The sequence below is a fragment of the Aythya ferina genome (genome assembly GCF_964211825.1).
Source record: "Aythya ferina genome assembly, chromosome: 1".
Taxonomy (NCBI): domain Eukaryota; kingdom Metazoa; phylum Chordata; class Aves; order Anseriformes; family Anatidae; genus Aythya; species Aythya ferina.
In genome coordinates this window covers 93672094-93691110 of record NC_140296.1, presented here as the reverse complement: position 1 = coordinate 93691110, position 19017 = coordinate 93672094, and the positions used below count along the sequence as shown (strand labels likewise).

The 19017-nt window shown below is 36.3% G+C and overlaps 1 protein-coding gene across 2 annotated transcripts in view; it reads right to left on the bottom strand.

The window, feature by feature from the left end:
* DSCAM (DS cell adhesion molecule) overlaps positions 1-19017 on the bottom strand; it is a 477876-nt gene that overhangs the window by 147599 nt on the left and 311260 nt on the right. For both annotated transcript variants that reach the window (XM_084536387.1, XM_084536388.1), the window contains 3 exons: positions 16064-16342; positions 4875-4994; positions 540-713 (listed from right to left, as the gene is read on the bottom strand). In XM_084536387.1, coding sequence (XP_084392513.1) covers positions 540-713; positions 4875-4994; positions 16064-16342 — 573 coding nt within the window. The remainder of the gene's footprint in view (positions 1-539; positions 714-4874; positions 4995-16063; positions 16343-19017) is intronic.

Here is a 19017-nt window from a genome sequence, read left to right as displayed (position 1 = left end):
GTACTTACTTGAGAGATTTGGGATATCATGTTATTTTTAGGAAAACAGAGCCAGTATGGTAAATGAGAATGGAGAAGACATTTGAAGTACTGGGCTTGCAAATCTAATAAGGTTGACACTCTTGCTTTCAAAGAACTTAGTTATGCATTCTCTGCATATGAACACCCTTAAAAACAAACATTAGTGGTCTAAAATATAGCTGTCCATTGGAGAACAAGTTGGATTTTGCTTCCTTTGATAAAAATAATATATCTTTTTATTTTCCCATTTACTATTCAACTGTACCTCAAAAAAAGTTAAACACATTTTTGAAATGAGGTGTTAACCCTTTACATCTTTAAATCTCCTTTTCTCTCTCTACTAAGCAATGTTTTTTATCAACCACATAGACTTTTCAGATGCTACCATGTGCAGCTGAGTACAACATTATCATTAAAAATAACAAAAAAAGTCTAAACTAAGGATGCAGTAGTGCAGTAGTCAAGCCATTTTCACTGAGTGGTAATATCTGGATCACAGAGAAGTGTTTTAGTTCTTACTTTTAACAGTGAGGTACATGGACTTGCTGACGTCTGCTCCCACATCATTGCTGACCTTGCAGAGGTAGTATCCACTGTCTTCTTCCAAAACGTGTTTAATCAGCAAGGAACCATTTGTGAGAAGCTGGATACGACCGTTCAGTGCAATTGGCTGGAACTGAGGAACGCCAGCACCTAAATCAGGACCAACATAAAAGTAGGTTAGTTAAGAAGAAAAGTCTCTCTCTCTCTCTCTCTCTTTTTTTTTTTTTTTTTTTTTTTTTTTTTTTTTTTTTTTTTAATAAGGCAGGAACTATAGCTTCCTGTTCTTAGAGGCTCAGTTCAATTAAAATACAAATGGTTCTGGCACCACTGGAACAAATGGAGTACTTCTTTGCCAAAATCAAATTCATTAAATGGAAAGAAGAAAGGCTTTCGGAATATAGTGGTAGGAATAATTTCCCATGTTAAAGGTAAGGGGACAAAAAAGGCAGAAAGCAGGAGCAGAAGGGGAAGAGAGAAAATGAAGATTTTCAGACAGCTCATGGATAAAAAGGCACATTTGTTGTACATTTAGTGGCTGATAAATTATTGACAATTACAGCTGAACAGTCATACAAGTATGCATCCCTTATGCATACACCAGATGAATTTCTTATGACTAAGAGGGATGTCTGTTGTAGTAAACATGGAATACTCAAGAGACCTCTAGGACCTTGTTTACTAAACTCTGGGTAACATATAAAAACACATCAGTGACTGTGTTGCTCTTTTCCTCCTACTGCTGACTGACTGATGACATAAAATCCCTGTTTCACCATGTCTGGAGTCAATATTCATTCAGACTGATTAAAAAAAAAAAAAAAAAAAAAAAAAAAAAAAGACAAAGTAATAAAGAAATTAATCAGACATGAATTTCCATATTTGGTAATAAAATAAAAATGGAAAGTCCATAGAAACACAGGAAGCCGAAGATTTCTGTATTAACTTTGGTATTAAGAAATAAAATCTTAAGACTGAAACAACCTTTCAAAACCCATCAGATGTGTACACTTTTAGACACACACTAAAACTCTTCTCTTCAAGATATGGAACTGTGCAAGAAGGGGCAGCTGGTTGGACACAGCCACGAGGAATGGGCCCACATACGTTTTCTCTCATGTCTTCACCAATGACTACTTAACAAGTTTATAGAGCACAATGTCTTTGTCCTTTCCTAGAGGAAGGTTCCTCCCACCTTTGCATGTTTCTGCTTAAATAAAAAGCCAGGAAAGAGAAATATAGAGAATGGCTACTTCATCTTTTAATATTGTAGATGAGTGCACTGTTCCCTTCCACCACGGAGAACAAGCTAAGAATTACACATTTAGCAGAGTTATTGGATATACTGTCTGATGACGCTTGAATTTCTGTTGGAGAGTTAGTCATAATCAAAGAGGAAAGGTCCAAATCCCAAACCTAGCTGGTTTTATTGGACCTACTTTGCCTTGGAAACAAGACACTGGTGATTTAAGGAAGGGAACTAGATACTGCCATACTGCCAGCATTGCTGTGCAATCCAGAGGTCTGCCACAAATTCAGGTTCTTACAGCATCAGGAACTGTCTCAAGGTATATTAAGATACAATTCTTGTAACAAGGGCTTTGCAACCTACTTTATCAGCAGAAGAGAGAATTTTGTGGAAAAATCATAAAGTAGCCTTCTTCAATGTAATTCTTTTATTCAATCTTCTGCACACTAAGTTGTTTTCTGTCAGCATTAAGTACTATATATAATAGCCTGAGTCAGACCAGTAGGAAATACAATGAGTAAATATTTTTGGGAATGATTTAATACAAAATTGCAAGCTATAACAACCCATGAATACAACATCAAGAATATTAAAAAAGACTGGACATGCATATGTAAAATTCTTCTATTCCTAGACAAGTTTGCTTTGGGGACATACAGTTACACTGAAGGTTCCCAAGGCCGATACTGTGAACTTAGAAATGTAAAATGATAATACTTTCACAAAAATCAGTTGCCATTGTTGATTTTTCAACTGTTTTAGTCATATACTTATCCCTCTCCTTTTTTTTTTTTTTTTTTTTTTTTTTTTTTTTATATATATAAGCCATTTTTTCCTGTCACTTAGCTGGAAGGCACATTTATGCTTCACTAATTCTACCTGTCTGCAATGTATTGCTCAAGTGGATAGATGCATTCACTCACTTTTTATGTTTCTCCACATTAAAAGTTCTGAGAAAAATTTGGTGCTCATAGAAGGGAAAGGGCTGTTAGTCCTGAGGACACACAAACCTGGGCAACATTTTGCATAAGAATTTGCACAGGCTTTTAATTCTTCACACACACTTTTTCTGCTATTACAGCTGAAATATGTCCTGAATAATGACAGCAACTGCATGCATGTACCTGCAAAAGCTCATGAATCATGAATCACAGAATTGCAGAATGGTTGAGGTTGGCAGGAAGCTCTGGAGGCCACCTGCTCCAACCCCCTGCTTAAGCCGGGCCACCCAGAGCAGGTTACCCAGGACCATGCCCAGGGGGCTTTTGAAGATCTCCAAGGAAGAGATTCCACAAAGTATCTGGGCAAACTCTGCCAGTGCTCTGTCAACTGCACAGTAAAAAAAAGTATTTTCTGATGTTCAGACAGAGCCTCTGGTGTTTCAGTTAGTAACCATCACCTTTTTAAGTCTGATGGACTTAAAACGTTATTGATGATTATGGTGTGTCTGTATTGATCTCTGTTATTATTCTTTAGAAACTGCAAGTCTGGTATTTATATATCCCAATGTACAAAAAAAAAATGAACTCTTTTTCCATTCTTCACCAACACAAAAGGCCAATGACACTAACTTGCCTGCAGGTGTCCAGATGTCCTTTGTGCTTTATTGTGGTACATACAAATGAATTATGAACTGATTGTTTTACTCCTGCTGGCCTCACCTGGGCAATTACTTCAGAATTTCATATAAACACAGCTCATAAAGTAATCATATAAAGGGTCTCTTTAAGACAAAAAGTGCCACATAGCCTGCAGATCTGTACAGCACTTGAATTAAACCTGGTATTGAAAATGCAATCATGCTTTAGGAAAATAAAGGCTTCTGTAAAAATACTGACCTTTTCAGCCAGAGTTATTTTAGCCAAAAACTGAAACTGCAATTTGATGTCTACTACTACATCAAGTATCTTCTAAAACTTTCTGTGACTTAAATACTTCAGAGCTGTTAATCAAAAACATGAAAAATAGTTCCTTGTTGGTAGAGTATCCCTAAAATCAAACCACTGTCCTGTTCTCTTTTATTAAAATGGGCTGCTTATCTCTTCACAGTTAATTACAACTCTGTTAGCTTGATGTGGCTTCCTTCTTCAACATACAAACAAAACAGAATTGCTTCTTTGTGACCTATATTCTTAATTAAAAACCCATAATCAATGGGATTTGGAAAGCTGCACTCTTCTTTCCATGACACGGAAAGTATGAATAAAAGCAAGAATGGGTTTTAATGTGAACATTTCTCTTCCCCAAAATATTTCTTCAAATATAATTTATACTTACATCATATGGAAACAAAAATTTGCATGGAGCATGAAATAAGTATTTCTTCTCAACAACACCTAATTTTGTGCTTGTATGTATATCATCTGATGTACATATAAAGATAATTAGAGAATTAACTTGTGTACACTCGATACGGAGTTTGGAGAGTTTGTTTTCTTGTTAAAACCAACTAGAAGGCAACGGGCAAAAGGAGGATATCTAACAGGCAGCAAATTTTAATTAAAAGGCAGTCAATTTCCTATGGTTACTTAGGGTCAAGTGAGGCCAGTTCTAATGCTCTGTTACATGAGAAGAAAATGTTAAATCATTATGTAAAGCGCATACTGAATTACTGCTTATGCTAATGCTACCTGACCTTTCTTCTTTGCTAAAAAGATATGATTGGCCATGTTATCATGGATTTTAAAGTGAAAAAAAAAAGTCAGCCAAATGCTGCCAGTGAACCTTGTTCTAAGGTTGTTTCAATTAAAACAGTATCTCTTTTCTTTCAGCTGTCCACTCCCTTGCTCTCCCACTGAGGCCGTAGCTAACACGTGCACATTCACAGCTCAAGGAAGTCTCTAAGGGAGACCAAGAAGTCCATCTAGGTCAGTCGTGCATCTGTGACAGTTGCCAGTATGATGTGCTTTAGGAAATGATAGACCAGTATAAACATAACTGATATTTCCCTTATTGCACCCTGCTAGCTTTTGACTACATGAACTATAAACCTCTAGCTGAGTGGTAAGTAAGCTCTTGCTAAATCAGAATTAATTTGTCCCTAGTGATCACAGGAGGAATCCTACCTTTTGAGTACTTCCAGACAATGGTAGGAACAGGATAACCCTCTGCAGAGCAGTTGAGAATCACAGCTTTTCCATATATCCCATCCTGGTCACTTGGTTGAACCACAAACCTAGGGGGCACTGTGGGAGGAAGTGAGAATTAATGCAAAATTTAAAAACAGCATTTTGATGATCTGGTGACATAGTAAAGTAAGTTTTATGCAATTATTTACTTACCGTGCAAAAAAAGTATGCATTTCTGGCCAAGGAACACAAAAGTATTGTTCTTGTTAGGGTACAAAAATAAGTTAACGAAAATCTCTGTAGGAGAGATTACAAAATGAACTAACAGATAAACCAAACTATCATGGTCAGAAAAGAAATGGTTGTTTACAAAGGGAGAGGTCTGACAGATGTCAAACGACTGAAGGTGTTTTTTTGTTTGTTTGTTTGTCTTCATAACAATGAACTGGCAGGCTTTAGAAAAAGAAGAAATAAAATATATATCCTAAATAACCTTAAACATGTAACAGCAATCAGATCATTTCATATTAAAATGAGGGTGTTTGCACTATAAATTCTGATAGGACTTGTCTTTCCAAGAGTAACCACAAGAAGGTTCAACACATTTTGTTTGTGTGAAGTTGAAGAGAAAAAGTTTTACTAGAAATAGGTGTATGTGTGTCAAAGTATACATACATGCATTACTAGACTTATTCTAGGGGAGCATAAAACCAGTGCAAGTTTTCCAGCCATAGTCAAGTACATATATATTTATACATACATAAAAAAATGAGCTGCTCATCTCAAGGAAAAGCTGTACATTTTCTGAATACAGTCACTCTGCAAGAAAACAACTAGTGACAATGCCAGACCTACCTACAGTTTACCATGGAGGATAGATACAAAATGTTGTTTGTCAATAAAACCTCCATATTTGTCAAAAGTTTGAATGAAGAGCTGAAAACTGAAGAATGTTCAAAGAACCACAGAAGTTATTAAAAAAAAAAAGGGTGCTTAATGGTTGTATCGAAAAGTCAGCTAAAGTCAGAGATTTTCATTGACCTGCTGTTCTTTGGTTCAGAGATGAACATGTAAATACCGCCAAAACAGTCAATTATTTGTATTATTCCATAAATTCTTCTTTTTAGGGCTTCTTAGAGTAATACATGGAAAACGTAGTCAAGTGACTGAGCCTGACAGAAATCTAATACAATAAGGAAAAATTCTAATCAATCATTCCTTGAACTAACCGTTAGGGCCACTGCAGCATGTGCACTTGGAGACACACATATGGTCATGGTTTCACAGCTTCCCAGGTCCAGCCAGGGCTGAGTTTGTCTGAAAGCTGGGTGCAGGAGGACAGAAAGCCAAGACATCCCTCCTTGCTTTGGCATGACGCATCTTCCCAAATCCCTATCAGACTCTATCATCTGCCTCACCAGAAGTGCCAGATATAATAAAGGAAGTAAGTGAGTGGGCTATAATGTGAGGAAGTGTAAAGCCATGTAGAAGGGGATCAGCAGTACAGTGACTATTTGTTCAGGGCGCTGAAACTGTAAAGGCCATGGGTACAGTACTGCTTATACATCAGGAAAAAAATGTATGGCAGAAACATAGTAGAATCACCAATAAATTACTTTTTTTTTGTTATTATTATTATAAACACTCTCATAATTGAAGCAAATAGCACATCCCATTACACCAGACAGTCCCAAGTTTTCCTTAATGAGAAACTTGATCTGTCAATGTTGGGTGTGGGAGAGGAGTGCTGAAATTTGAAGGTATCTAAAGACATTCTTCAGGTGTGGAGAACCTTTCTCACAAAGGCTTGAGCCTTCCTCCCTTTATCTCCATAATGCAGTGCTCCTCTCCAATTTTCTCCTTCCATCTTCACAGCTACAAATGATTTTTAAAAGATGAAAACTTTATTCCAGAGAGGAAACAATCCCTTTAACCGGACTTTTTACTCATTGAATCGTAGAGCTATAGTAAATACTGCTTATTGCCTAAACATGCACAAAGAAGGTCCACTTGCTTTGAACTTGGCAACAAGAAACAGAAGGAATCAACAACAACAGAGGCAAGAGCCACCTTTGTACTAGGACAGATCTCCTTCTGTAGTGGAAACCTTTGCTTTATTTATTGCTGTCAAACATTTCAGCTTTCCGAACAGCTGCCACCATGACAAGCAGAAATCATATGTTCTGTTAATTCATGATTGGTAAGCACCAAACATGAAACCCCATCAACAGCTGCCGTGGGCAATCACCTACCCTGTTCTAATTACCTACTCATAGAAAACATTCACTTCAGTAGCTCAGTTCTCACTGTTCTGTTCATTTTATCACCAAACACAAAGGAGTTCCAAGTACTTATTTTCCAAAACAGGCTAAAAGTATAATTAGTTGTACAAATATGTTTGATTTTATACTACTCAGCACAGTGGCATCAGCTACTTTTACCTGGAGAACTGTAAATAATTTTCTATTCACAGCTCATGAAAAGTCAATTACAAGCTGCTTATCCATAAAGAGAATAAAATAAATATTAAAGTAGGAAAAAAAAAAAAAAAACACAACACAATACTGACTAAAAGATGTTATGTAAATAAAGATATTGGAGTTTAAGGTGTATGGAGAAACTACTTATGTTCACAGAAGTCCACCCATATGTTTATAGAAGTCCAACCTTATGATAAACACGGCACATGCATGCCTATATGCTGGCTCTAGCAAAGGACATGCTATTTATGGAGGGGATGTGAGGAATATTCTGTAGCCCATTCCTTTTTGCAGTCCCTCAGCATTCACAGCTTCTGTCTAAGGAACACCAGAAGGCCCATACTGGTCCACTATATATTTAAAGACCTTTGTTTTGCCCTATCATCTTTTAAATCTGCTGATAAAGACTACTTTCAGGACCTCCCCATACACAATTTTACAGAAATGTTACAGGTGAAAATATTCACACAAAAGGAGAAGTCACACACTTCCCGGTGTGATTCTCATATCCTGTACCAGGGGACCTGATGAAGGACAGTTCCGTGGTCTTCTTATCCATAACCTTCTTGATTTGGTAGACCTAGCTACCCATCATTGCATCACCTAGGAGTGAATGGAAGTGTACAGTATTCCAATAGGCAGAAAGTAACTGAAATGGAATTTTAGCCAGTGGATAATGAGTCAATTCAAGGGTTTAAGTGTATTCAGAAATTAAAATTCAAGTTTACTCACATGAGATTATTCAAAAGAAAGACTGGTATCATCTATATATTGTTAATGTAACTATTAGGGTTTGACTTCACAAGATGACTTTTAAAGCTGTGCCTCTTCTGAAATTGAAAGATACTACTTTTTACCCATCTCCTATATCCCTAAATATTTGCTTCAGTTGTATCAGTCCTAACAGTGAATTTCACAGAATCACAGAATTTTTCTAGGTTGGAAGAGACCTCAAGGTCATCGAGTCCAACCTCTGACCTAACGCTAACAGTCCCCACTAAACCATTTCCCTAAGCTCTACATCTAAACGTCTTTTAAAGACCTCCAGGGATGGTGACTCCACCACTTCCCTGGGCAGCCTGTTCCAGTGCCTCACAACCCTTTTCAGTGAAGAAGTTATTATTATAATTTACAACTCATTACAACTGTTTACAATTGATCACAACTGATTTTGTGGGGTGACTGATAACTACTGGACTCCTCTACTGCTGAAAAGTGTGAAGAGTATAATATTTTTAAAATTCTCCCTTACATTTTTTTTTTAACTTTGGTTTATTTTCCTTATTTTAAAAACATTTTCTTTGTACTGTGTTATTTCCTCTGGATGACACTGGGAAGAATTACTATTTTATTTTATTTCTTTTTTTTTCAGGAAACAATTTGATTATTGTATTAAATGGGTAGACACATGAAGAAACTTCTGAAGAAGTTAAGCAAGATTGCATAGTATGGAATAAAGGCAAGCAGTCTTTAAAATACTATTTGCATGAAAGTTATCTCTTTTGGTAATGTATGTCTAATCCCTTTTGCAATATACAGAAAAAAATGGATAGATGTCAAGGATAAATGTGCTTTTTTTTGAGCATTTCTATCATTTCTATGGAAATCCATCTTTCCACATCTTTAATAAATTCATGGAGTGTAGGCATTCTTGATGTGTTGCACCTTGAATACTGACAAGCTTTGAACTAGGCTTTTAATCATATTAATTTCATTATATTTTGGTGTATTCCCAGTATATTTATATTCATTTAAAAAGCATAAGATTTTGTTCTGATATTCTTGGTATTATCAATTCTAATAGTTACTTTCAATGCAGAATTTGATAATCAGAATGGTAACTGTGGAAATTGAATTTTGCCTTATAAGTTCCAGAACCGGGCACACAATCAGCAATCAGACTGTTTCCTTGTAGCGCTCAATCTACAGAGTAGGTTTCAACCTTGGCAAAAAATGTGCCCTCATCTGGTAACAGCACCAATATTTGCATTCAGTGAAAGTTCCTTGATAATTCAAACAGCCTTCCTTTAGAACTACTTAGAAAAGTGCCAACTGCTGTTTTGATTTTGAGGACATGAACCCTTAATGGTTAGTTTTGTGATTGCAAGTAGAAATCAGAAATGATGCAACAGCAAAACAAAATTACTTATTCAATGACTTTTTGATTATTTCTGTATTGCTGTCTAGGTAAAACCACAGGATTTTTCTTCATATATAAATGATTAAGAAATAAACAGAGGAGTATTTTTCTTTCTATTTTTCTTCCCTATTGGTAGTCTCTTTTTCTTAATTTTATTTCAAATGAATAACTTCAGTGCTATGTTCCAGCATATTTTGGAAGATGAAAGAGTTAATTACTTGAAATAGATTTTGATACTTAGATTTATATTGTAGAGGTACATTCAGTATTTCATTATCTCTGAGGAATTCATTAGCCCTTAAAGAAGACTTAGTAAGAACTTATCCAAGTTCAGTTGTCTGATGTGTTTAAGTAGAGTTAACACAGAAAAGAAAACAATTAGTTTTCTTCCTCTCTCCAGTCATAAATGTGCGAGCCTCTTCTGCCCATTTATAAATGAAATATTCTGAAATAGCTCACAAATATGACTGAAGAGTTCTGCTTTTATTATCACCTTTGTTTCAGCAGCACAGTCCCCTGAGTCCATAAAGAGGGCATTTAAAATTGCTTTAACTGTGAGTTTCTCTCATTTAATGCAGCCCACGGATCTGTGACGAGAAATGAGCTGTTGAATTGTTTAGTGTAAGAGCAGTAAGTTGACAGATGCAAACTATTTAATGGCTGAACTCAAAGGACCTAAAAAGGTATTTTCTATCAATATTATGACTAACAGACTCAAGATCTTACACAGGGAAAACAAAGAATGAGATAAATCGGAATAGGATGTTGAAGATAACAGGAATGCTATATTGTCATTTTAAAGGAAGGAAAATGTGTAAATTGTCTCCTTGAAACAATCCTGATAAGATGAGAAAATATGAGTTGGTATCTTAAGAAGATGTTGCTTACCAATGTCCTTGCTGCTCACTTGGACTTTACAATCTAGTAATTTATATTAATTTAGGAGTACCTGTTGACATTCCCTAATTTAATTTTGCTTTATATAAATCCAAGAATTCTTTCTGACTGTGCTTCATGCCAGAGACCAGGTGACAAACTCACACACATCTTCCTGGTCTTCCAATCTCTGGAGGCACTTCTGGCTTCCAAGTACAGTGATGAGTACGTTACACTCAAGTGCAATCCTGAAGGCCCTTAATATGAGCTTCTGCAGTGGGCTACTGGAGTAAGTTAAGAAATAATCTATGACATTTGGCTAGAATACAATGTTTCATTTTTACATGGAATATTTGTACTTTACATTTAGATCATACTGTCAAAATGATGGACGAAATTTAATCAGCCAAAGCGCCCATTGATGTATTAATGAATGAGATCATTAAACACTGTACTTTAGCAAAGATGAACAGTTATTAAATTTGGTCATTGGACCTAAGGGGTCAATTTAGCTGGTTTAGTAAAACCATTTGCTATGCAGTTCAAGGAAAAAGATGTACTTTCGCAAAATGAGACAGTGCCTAGTGGTTTTGTGTTGATCAGGTTTATCTAATGAGAACATTAGATAGGAAGTGAATAATTCAACAATAATTTTCAGAGTTGCAGTGTAAACACCAGCAAAGAAAGTAAATGACACTAGCTCCAGCCATAAATCTTTCCCCCTTGCTTTTCCATCACAGACTGCATTTGCTGCATTATACCACCTCCAAACACCAGAAAGCAGGCTGATACTTCCTATATGGAAGATTCATAGGGACTTAGGATTTAGGGACTAGGACATAGGATTCTCAGGGACTGTTCATTGGGTACTTAACTATGTAACAAAATTCGATATTCCTGGGAAGCGCAAAATGAAAACACATTTACACTTAATGTACTAACTGCATTAAGAGGGGTTATTAGGTATTTAAAGACCTTATCTCAATTTTAACTTATGATGTGTTCACTAACAAGGATTTTAAAATAGTGATTTACGCACCCACTGCTATCATTGAATTCTCTGTTCTTGCAGCATCTGATACATCATAATACATTTATGAACTTTTTCTACTTGGCAATCAATTAAAATATTTTTCACCTCTTTCTATAATTATTTCATTCTCATTTTAGGAAACCCTTTAGAAATGAGTAACATGATAAACTGTATACATATTTTTAATCACTCTTTAGAAGACAAGCATAATGAGTAAAGCCTTAATTAATTCTGCATGATGTGTAAGTATTTAACAGAGAAGATATTTTCCTAATTTCCATGAGTGGCTTTCATGACAGAATCCTATTCTTTCCTTTCCTTTTTTGTTAATAGCATGTCTAGCAAATCAGGAATGCAACAATAAATAAAATAATCAAATTAATAATGATTTATGAGTTTTTGAGAAAACCTTATAACTTGCAAACTTTAAAAAATGAACTTCCAGAAGAATGGGCTGGGATCTTGTGCCGTGCAAGATGATGAGAATGAAAGCTCTATTTTCACTCACCTGGACTGCCTACCTGCACTCTCTGGATGTAATAAAGACAGTAGACTTCTCCCAAAAGATAATTCATGAACTTTTACAAGACATTCCCTAAATATAAGAACTAATAAAGCCTGTTTTTAAGTGGATTTTTATCTCATGACTGAGTATAGACTGTAGCTGGAATATTTCTTGTGTTTGCAGAGGAGCTCACCTGAGCTTGCCATTCTCTGGAGCTCACCGTTATCTGGTATTTAGTATTACACTTAATAAAGGTGTTTCTAATAGTTTTATTAAGTTTTTAGGCTTTCAGATCAACTGGAGGTGTTTTCTCCTCTTTGGATTTGTCTGAAATCAGATGATAAGTTGTGGAGGGGAGAAGTACTGGCAGATCTATGCCCAGAGAATGTGGCTGTTTCATTTGCACCTCCTCTCCAAGAAACCTGTGACAGAGATCCAAGACAGAGACCCAAGATTGCCCTGAGGGCTTCTTGTCCAGAGTTTCACAACTGCTCAGCAACTTTCTACCCTCACTGTATATCTCTCAACAGGCATCTTCTGCCTACCTATACTCTATGAGGAAGCCCTGTAGAAGCTGGTCATTTTCCTCTGATATTTAAGGCAGGGAAAATCCAGTCTTGCTTGCCAGGTATTTTTAGGACTTTTCATCACTGTTTGCTTGCTTTTACTCAGCACAGGAATGGAAGTGAAGATACACCATACAGTGTCCACATATTTTAAGAGACTGATTCTTGTTTATCTTTTTATATTTTTATATTTTATACTTCTAACAAAATAGTAGTTCATGTTACACATGAAAAATATGTGTAGGAATAATATAGAAAATCTATATATAATCTATATATATAATCTCTATATAAAAATCTATTTAGTTGACTTAAAAATAACAGAAAAATATGAATGCTTAACAACAGGGCACATATATGATCTAACAGATAAATATCAGGGGAAAAAAGTCTCAGGTTACAAACCTGAAGAATTTATGTGGCTGTATGGATTCTGCAAAAGTTTAGGTATTCAATAGTGTTTAAAATGTAACAACAAGCTGTTGGCCTGGGCTTCTCCATTCATCTTAGAAATTTATTGGATTTGGATGATACTTCCAAGTCTCTCCACGTACAGTAAAATGATATAGGCTCCCACATATATTTGAAATATGTTTAGTCTTCATCATTTTTATGTCTACTTCTAAAAAGAAAACAATGACTGGAACTTTGTGGTGAACAGTCATATTTCCTTCTACTTTCTTCTCTCATTCATTGTCTACTTGCATATCAAAAAACACATAAATAAGATACTCCCTGAACACATCCCCTGACAAAAACAAACAAACAAACAAAAAACTACAATGGAGTTTAAATCATACTGCTGAAAAACTATCACACAGCATGGATTAGAAACAAGAAGAATGTAAGCACCAATTCTTCTCCCTTTATTTAGAAAAAAACTGCACAGTAGATTTAGAAAAATATTGTATTTCAGTTATACAGCACTCATGAACAAACAGATGAGGACAGATTGGAAAGCTTGGAGAAAAAAACAGCAGAAAATCAAATATTTATTAAAATGTGTATAGGTTGGGTTGGACGGAGACTAGTAGTGACCACAAACAACCCTCTAATGACTGTCTTCTGACCTATGTGGAATGAGACAGCAGAAGTTCAATATGCAGCCCAGACTTTTGGCAGAAAATTCAGGTCAGATATCATATTATATTTCCCCCTTCTCCTCTGAGTGAGAATTATTATCCCAGATGCATAACTAAAAGTGATTAAGCCACTACCATTTAAATTGAGAGAGAGAGAGAGAGAGAGAGAGAGAGAGAGAAGGTCTTAAGGAAGGCTGCCACAGAGCACTAGCTGGGGCAGAAAGATATGCAAGAGGGGAAAAATGAAGTAGCCCTCATAACCTCCTAAGAAAATGGCAGTACCAGGACTCCAGAAAGCTCCTCCAAGCCTCCAGGCAAAACAGAGTGAAAAGCTACCTTCTATCGCATAGGATGTCTTTTAGGTAAAAGCACCGAACCAATGCCATCTTACAAAGAGAGGTGCAATTAGGGTAGTGACACGTGGGGAGGACAGAGGTATCAGTGTCAGTGATGTGAAAGGAGTTTGAAAGCAAAACTTCCCACTACTTGGACAAGGAGGGAAAGCTGAGTTAACACCAGATATATGCAGGGAGAGACCAAGACAGTAAGAGGCAGTTATGTCCAGGGAGCAGAGGCCAGGCCAAGCAATGGCTCGCCAGAAGAAGACAATAGGAGACGGGAAAGTTGCACAGTTGCACTTCAGGCAAGGCAGGGAGAACAGGGTTCCTCTTATGAGAAAGCAGGACTTCCCCCAATCATTGGGGTGCAGAGCAGAAATCCTAACGTGGGATCTCTTGAGCTGTTATAGCCCTGTGGTTCTTGGTAAAGAAAACAGAACAGACAGTGTTTCCAGAGAACCGTCTTTCAGTGCTACAACCTATATTAACTTTTATCACAAAGGTTATCCTAACACCTGGGTTTAGAATAGGAACCCATACTGAGTTGCTAGGACGATTCTTTCCCACAACTTTCTCACAACAGTGAGTATGGTTACTGCATATCACATACTATCTCAGCTGTTATTAGATGGGCATTTCTATGTAGAGCAGACATAGCCAGTGCACTGTCTGTTATGATAGGTTGTGAATTTTCCCTTCTTCAGGAAAAGAGGTGAGGAAATTCTTGTGCTGTTTGAATGATAACTAGGGTTAAAAACCAACAGAACAGCACAGGAAAAGAATAATGAAATACATATAGTTAATTAAACTACTTCATTTAAGAATTACTAGATAGATGGAAAGAGCAATAGACAACTGTACTGAATAATACTTTTAAAAGGTTAAAAGCAGTGAAGCTAAAAAAAACAAAACACCAACCCCCCCCCAAAAAAAACAACAACAACAAAAAAATACCTGTTCAAGTATTATTCATACCAAATCTAGTGAAAAAGCAGTGTACCCATTTGCAGCTGAGTTTTGGGAACATAACGTAAGAAAAAGTAAACATAAAAATTCTGTAAGTATAAACTAAGTCCATTAGGAACTCAGGCAATGGGAAGATTTGACTTTAAAAAAAAAAAAAAAGCTGCTTAACAGTTTAAGCTTCAAATGAATTTATGGTGGGGAAAAAAGGCCTGGAAAAGATGGAAAAAAAAAAAAAAAAAAAAAAAAAAAGTCCTTAAGTGATTTTAAGAATTACCTTGGTAAAACTCATAAGATGTAGTGATCTTCATCACAATAACCAGGGTTACTTGCAGTATTACTTTATATGCCCTTTTGCTATCAATAGCCTGGTAGCAAGAAAGAGATGGTGGAGAAGAGTGTAATAGCCTTATTAAAAAAAAAAAAATGCTTTGAAAAACTTTCAGAAAGAAAAAGAAGCAATTTGTTTATTCTGAAGCTTTGCACAGTAAGTCTGAAAGTGTATCATAAGGTGTAGTCTCTAGGGAGCTTAGCTAAGGTGTGACTTGAAAGGCATAAGATAATGGAGGTGAGGTATCTTTCTAAAATATCTTTTCCACATTAAATATTTCTTTACTGAAATTCTATATTAACATTTATTTCAAAGCAAAATGATGTGAAGTCAGCATGATCAAAGGGACCATGCTAGCTGAGTTACAAACAAATAAGAGAAAGAACAGCAACACACCAACAAAGGAGTTCCATGAAGTCAACATCAATGTTTTGCTTTTTTAAGGTGATGTAATGTTTTGTGTTTTTCTTTTCTTTTATTTTATTTTTTCAGATATAATGTTATAGAAGAGGTTGTTATAAATCAAAAATGGTGATAATCAGTCCAGAAAAATAACAGAGAGGAATTTGGTACCATTTCAAACTCTTGATCCCAGTGAGTTGGTCTGCACGTCAAAATTTTTCTGAATGTCATTCCTGTGGCTCCCCTATCAGCCCTGTACACTTTAGAGTTGATTAGTTTCAAGACTCACTTCTTTTAGATAGAAAAGTCTTATTAGTTTCTATGCTTCACTGCTCTGTGTGCTCTCTATTATGAGGAGAGGGATTACCATATTTTCCTCTGTTTTATAATTCCTATCAAACAGATGACATTACAAAATACTGATGAAGTCCACTTAATTGGTGCCCTTCAAAGTATTTACATCTACTTACCTCTCACAATTAGTTGGCTTTGGTGCTCCACAGCTGCTGCATCATTTCTAGCTATACAGGTGTAATTCCCATTGTGCATCAGTGAAAGATTAGAAATCCTTAAGGAGCTGGTGAAGTCAATGTTGTCAATGGTCACCCCAAGGCTGGCTGGGATGGGCCTGCCGTCCTTCTGCCAGGTGATGGTGATGGGCAGATCTCCAGAGACCACCACACAGGGAATGAAGACCCGCTGCCCAATGGAAAACCTTGGGAACTCAAAAGGCTGAATAAAGGGTGGAACTGAAACAAAATAGAAAAGAGGAGCTATTGCAGGTACGGTCCCGTGCCTGAAAATAGTATATGTAATAGAATATGTAATAACAATATACTTGATAGTCATAAAAAAAAATACAACTTTTGCAAACGCCTTTTTAAAATTGGCTTTCTTTTTCTTGGCCAGATGCATTAAGCAGAGACAACAAGCACTGAAATCCCTGGCTTCTACAGACACTAGAAACTGCTGGCAGATTCCTGCAAGAGTAATCAACCCCTCTCCAAAAAAATCCCATTTCCAGCTCATGACTCTTAAGATCTTTCACCAGTGTTATTGCCTGGATAGTCCAGAATCATCTCATCAGCTTTCAGGATTTGGTGTGAGGACCTTGTTTAGGATCATACAACAAACCTGGAAGAGGCTTCAGCTTTGTCTCTGAGACATAATGAAAGGGAGTGTAAGCTTCTATAACTCTTCTTGGATTTTTTTTTTTCAATCTGTTTCAAAGCACAATTTTCACTAAGATTGTGTGGACTTGTGCAGTGAAAGGTACATACAGTATTTGTAGGTCAGAACTTCAGTAAAAAATGATTTCTAAACAGAGGACCAGTACAAGACAAACTCTCAAGCTGGCATTTAATTCCTGCTAAGCATAGTTTGCTTGAATTTATTTTTCCTTTATTATTCTGTGGATGGAAAGAAAACAAACAAACAAAAGCAACAACAACAACAACAACAAAAACACAAGCAAAAACCACAAACAAAAGCATTTTTTGAATTATAGGGAAGAATTTCACTTTTAAGGAAATATTTTGTTCTCAGGTACTGTAAATAAAAACAAAGGAAGTAATGATTTGGATTCAGTAAACAAAACAGGAAGTAATGGGGGAGTCTTACTTTCTCCCAACTTGGGTTGAAACATTTGCCCCAAATCAGGCAGACTGGGAATCAAATACCGACCCAGATGAATAAATTTGAACCTTCTCCCAGTCTCCGGGGAGCACTCTAGCAACCAGAGCATTGGTCTAAAATAGGTTTCTGTCAGTCACTCCTAAGAAGACTATAAAACCAACTTTGCAGCCAATACTCAAATACTCTCTTATCAAAAGAGAAGACTCTTTGAGGTTATGTACCTTAGACATAGGAGTGCATTTGCCTGTTCTTGCCTGAGAGATTACTTATACATAGTCTGTACTGCATTTGAACACCTTTAACAGGAATGATCAAAGGACACCCACAGCAGAACATTTATACTGCTCTGTATCAGTTAGCTTCAGAAGAAAATGGAGCTGCTGGATTTATCTATTTGTGTTTCTTTTGTCCTTTCTCCCTTTAGCAAAACTAAAGCTGTGTTTTCACTGAAAATGAAGTAGAAAAGAAGCAGAAATGCTCTTCAAAACTTTTGCGAGGTATGCCAGCCCACTGAATTTCTTAGCAGCAATTTCACTGCTCTGCCAGTCTCCTTCTTCTGGGATACAGAGACAGATATTTCTGACCATTACATTGCGGCTGCTCTTCCATTAGGAGTAAGAAAGATCACTATTAAGGAAGTGCTACCAAACTCCCTGAAGGACAAAAACATTATTCAATGGCTTATACAAGTGTACATGAGCATCACAGTGCAAGAGGGAGATAAATAAGATGCTAAATGGTGCTAAGATGCTTTTGGCTTAGACATGTTACCATTTAATGAGGAGAAGTTACAGCCACGCTCATCTGTCACAGAGAGGTGACATCAGGCCTCAGGTACACAAATGCAGAGTGTAACATCTTCTTACAGGTTTTTTTCCTTTTTCTTTTTCTCTTGGGACCTAGTGTTACACAGTGAGACAAAATGTCTGCCTGCCTCTTCTAATTGCCTTGGCATCCCTTACACAATAATTGAGATTTTGGATTCCTTGTGCATCAACAGAAGATGACCAAATTTCTCTCAGTATTATTGACACACATTTTACATTGTAAGTGGGAATGAGAAATTTTAAGTATGAGACTGTCAGGAGGTTTTGATAAAGCCTTTCCCCTTGATGAGTGCTGCTATCTGCTAAATGCCAAACAGGCCCCCCACCCTGACTGTGTTGGCCACCACATTTCTGCTCAAATCCTTCTCATATGTATTGTTACCAAAAGATACACTAAAATTCAGGACAAAGTAGTAAATTGCTTCTGTATCTTCTGCTGAGCTTGTAATAGATTTGAACCAACCTTTCATGGACAAAATATATCAGGAGTCAAACAACATATTGCTCAAGGATTATTCAGTGCATCCTCACCCTTCATCTCCCTGATGGAAAAAAAAACTAGGAGCAAGATCATTAGGTCACATTAAAATAAAGTATTCCTCACAAAATAATAATTTGTAAGGCTGCATTTACCAACTCTAAAATTTAAGCAGAAGCCTGCAGAGCATTTCAGAAATTGGGTAAAATATTTACAGATAGTACTTTTTACCTCTGCTTAGGGTTTTAAGATATAGAGGAAACCAACATTTATTTCTGCTTGATAACATATAATGTATATTCAACCTGCAGCATCTTGCAGTCTTGACAAGGATCGTGTTTTGAAAATCAGTGTGTAATGTAAAATCAGTACTTTAAAAAAGTAGATAGTCTAGGGATAACTTCAACATTTGCAATAATGTTTTTCAGCTACAATATTTATCAGTTGAGGCTCGTAAAAGGAGATTCTGATGTCCTAACACAGC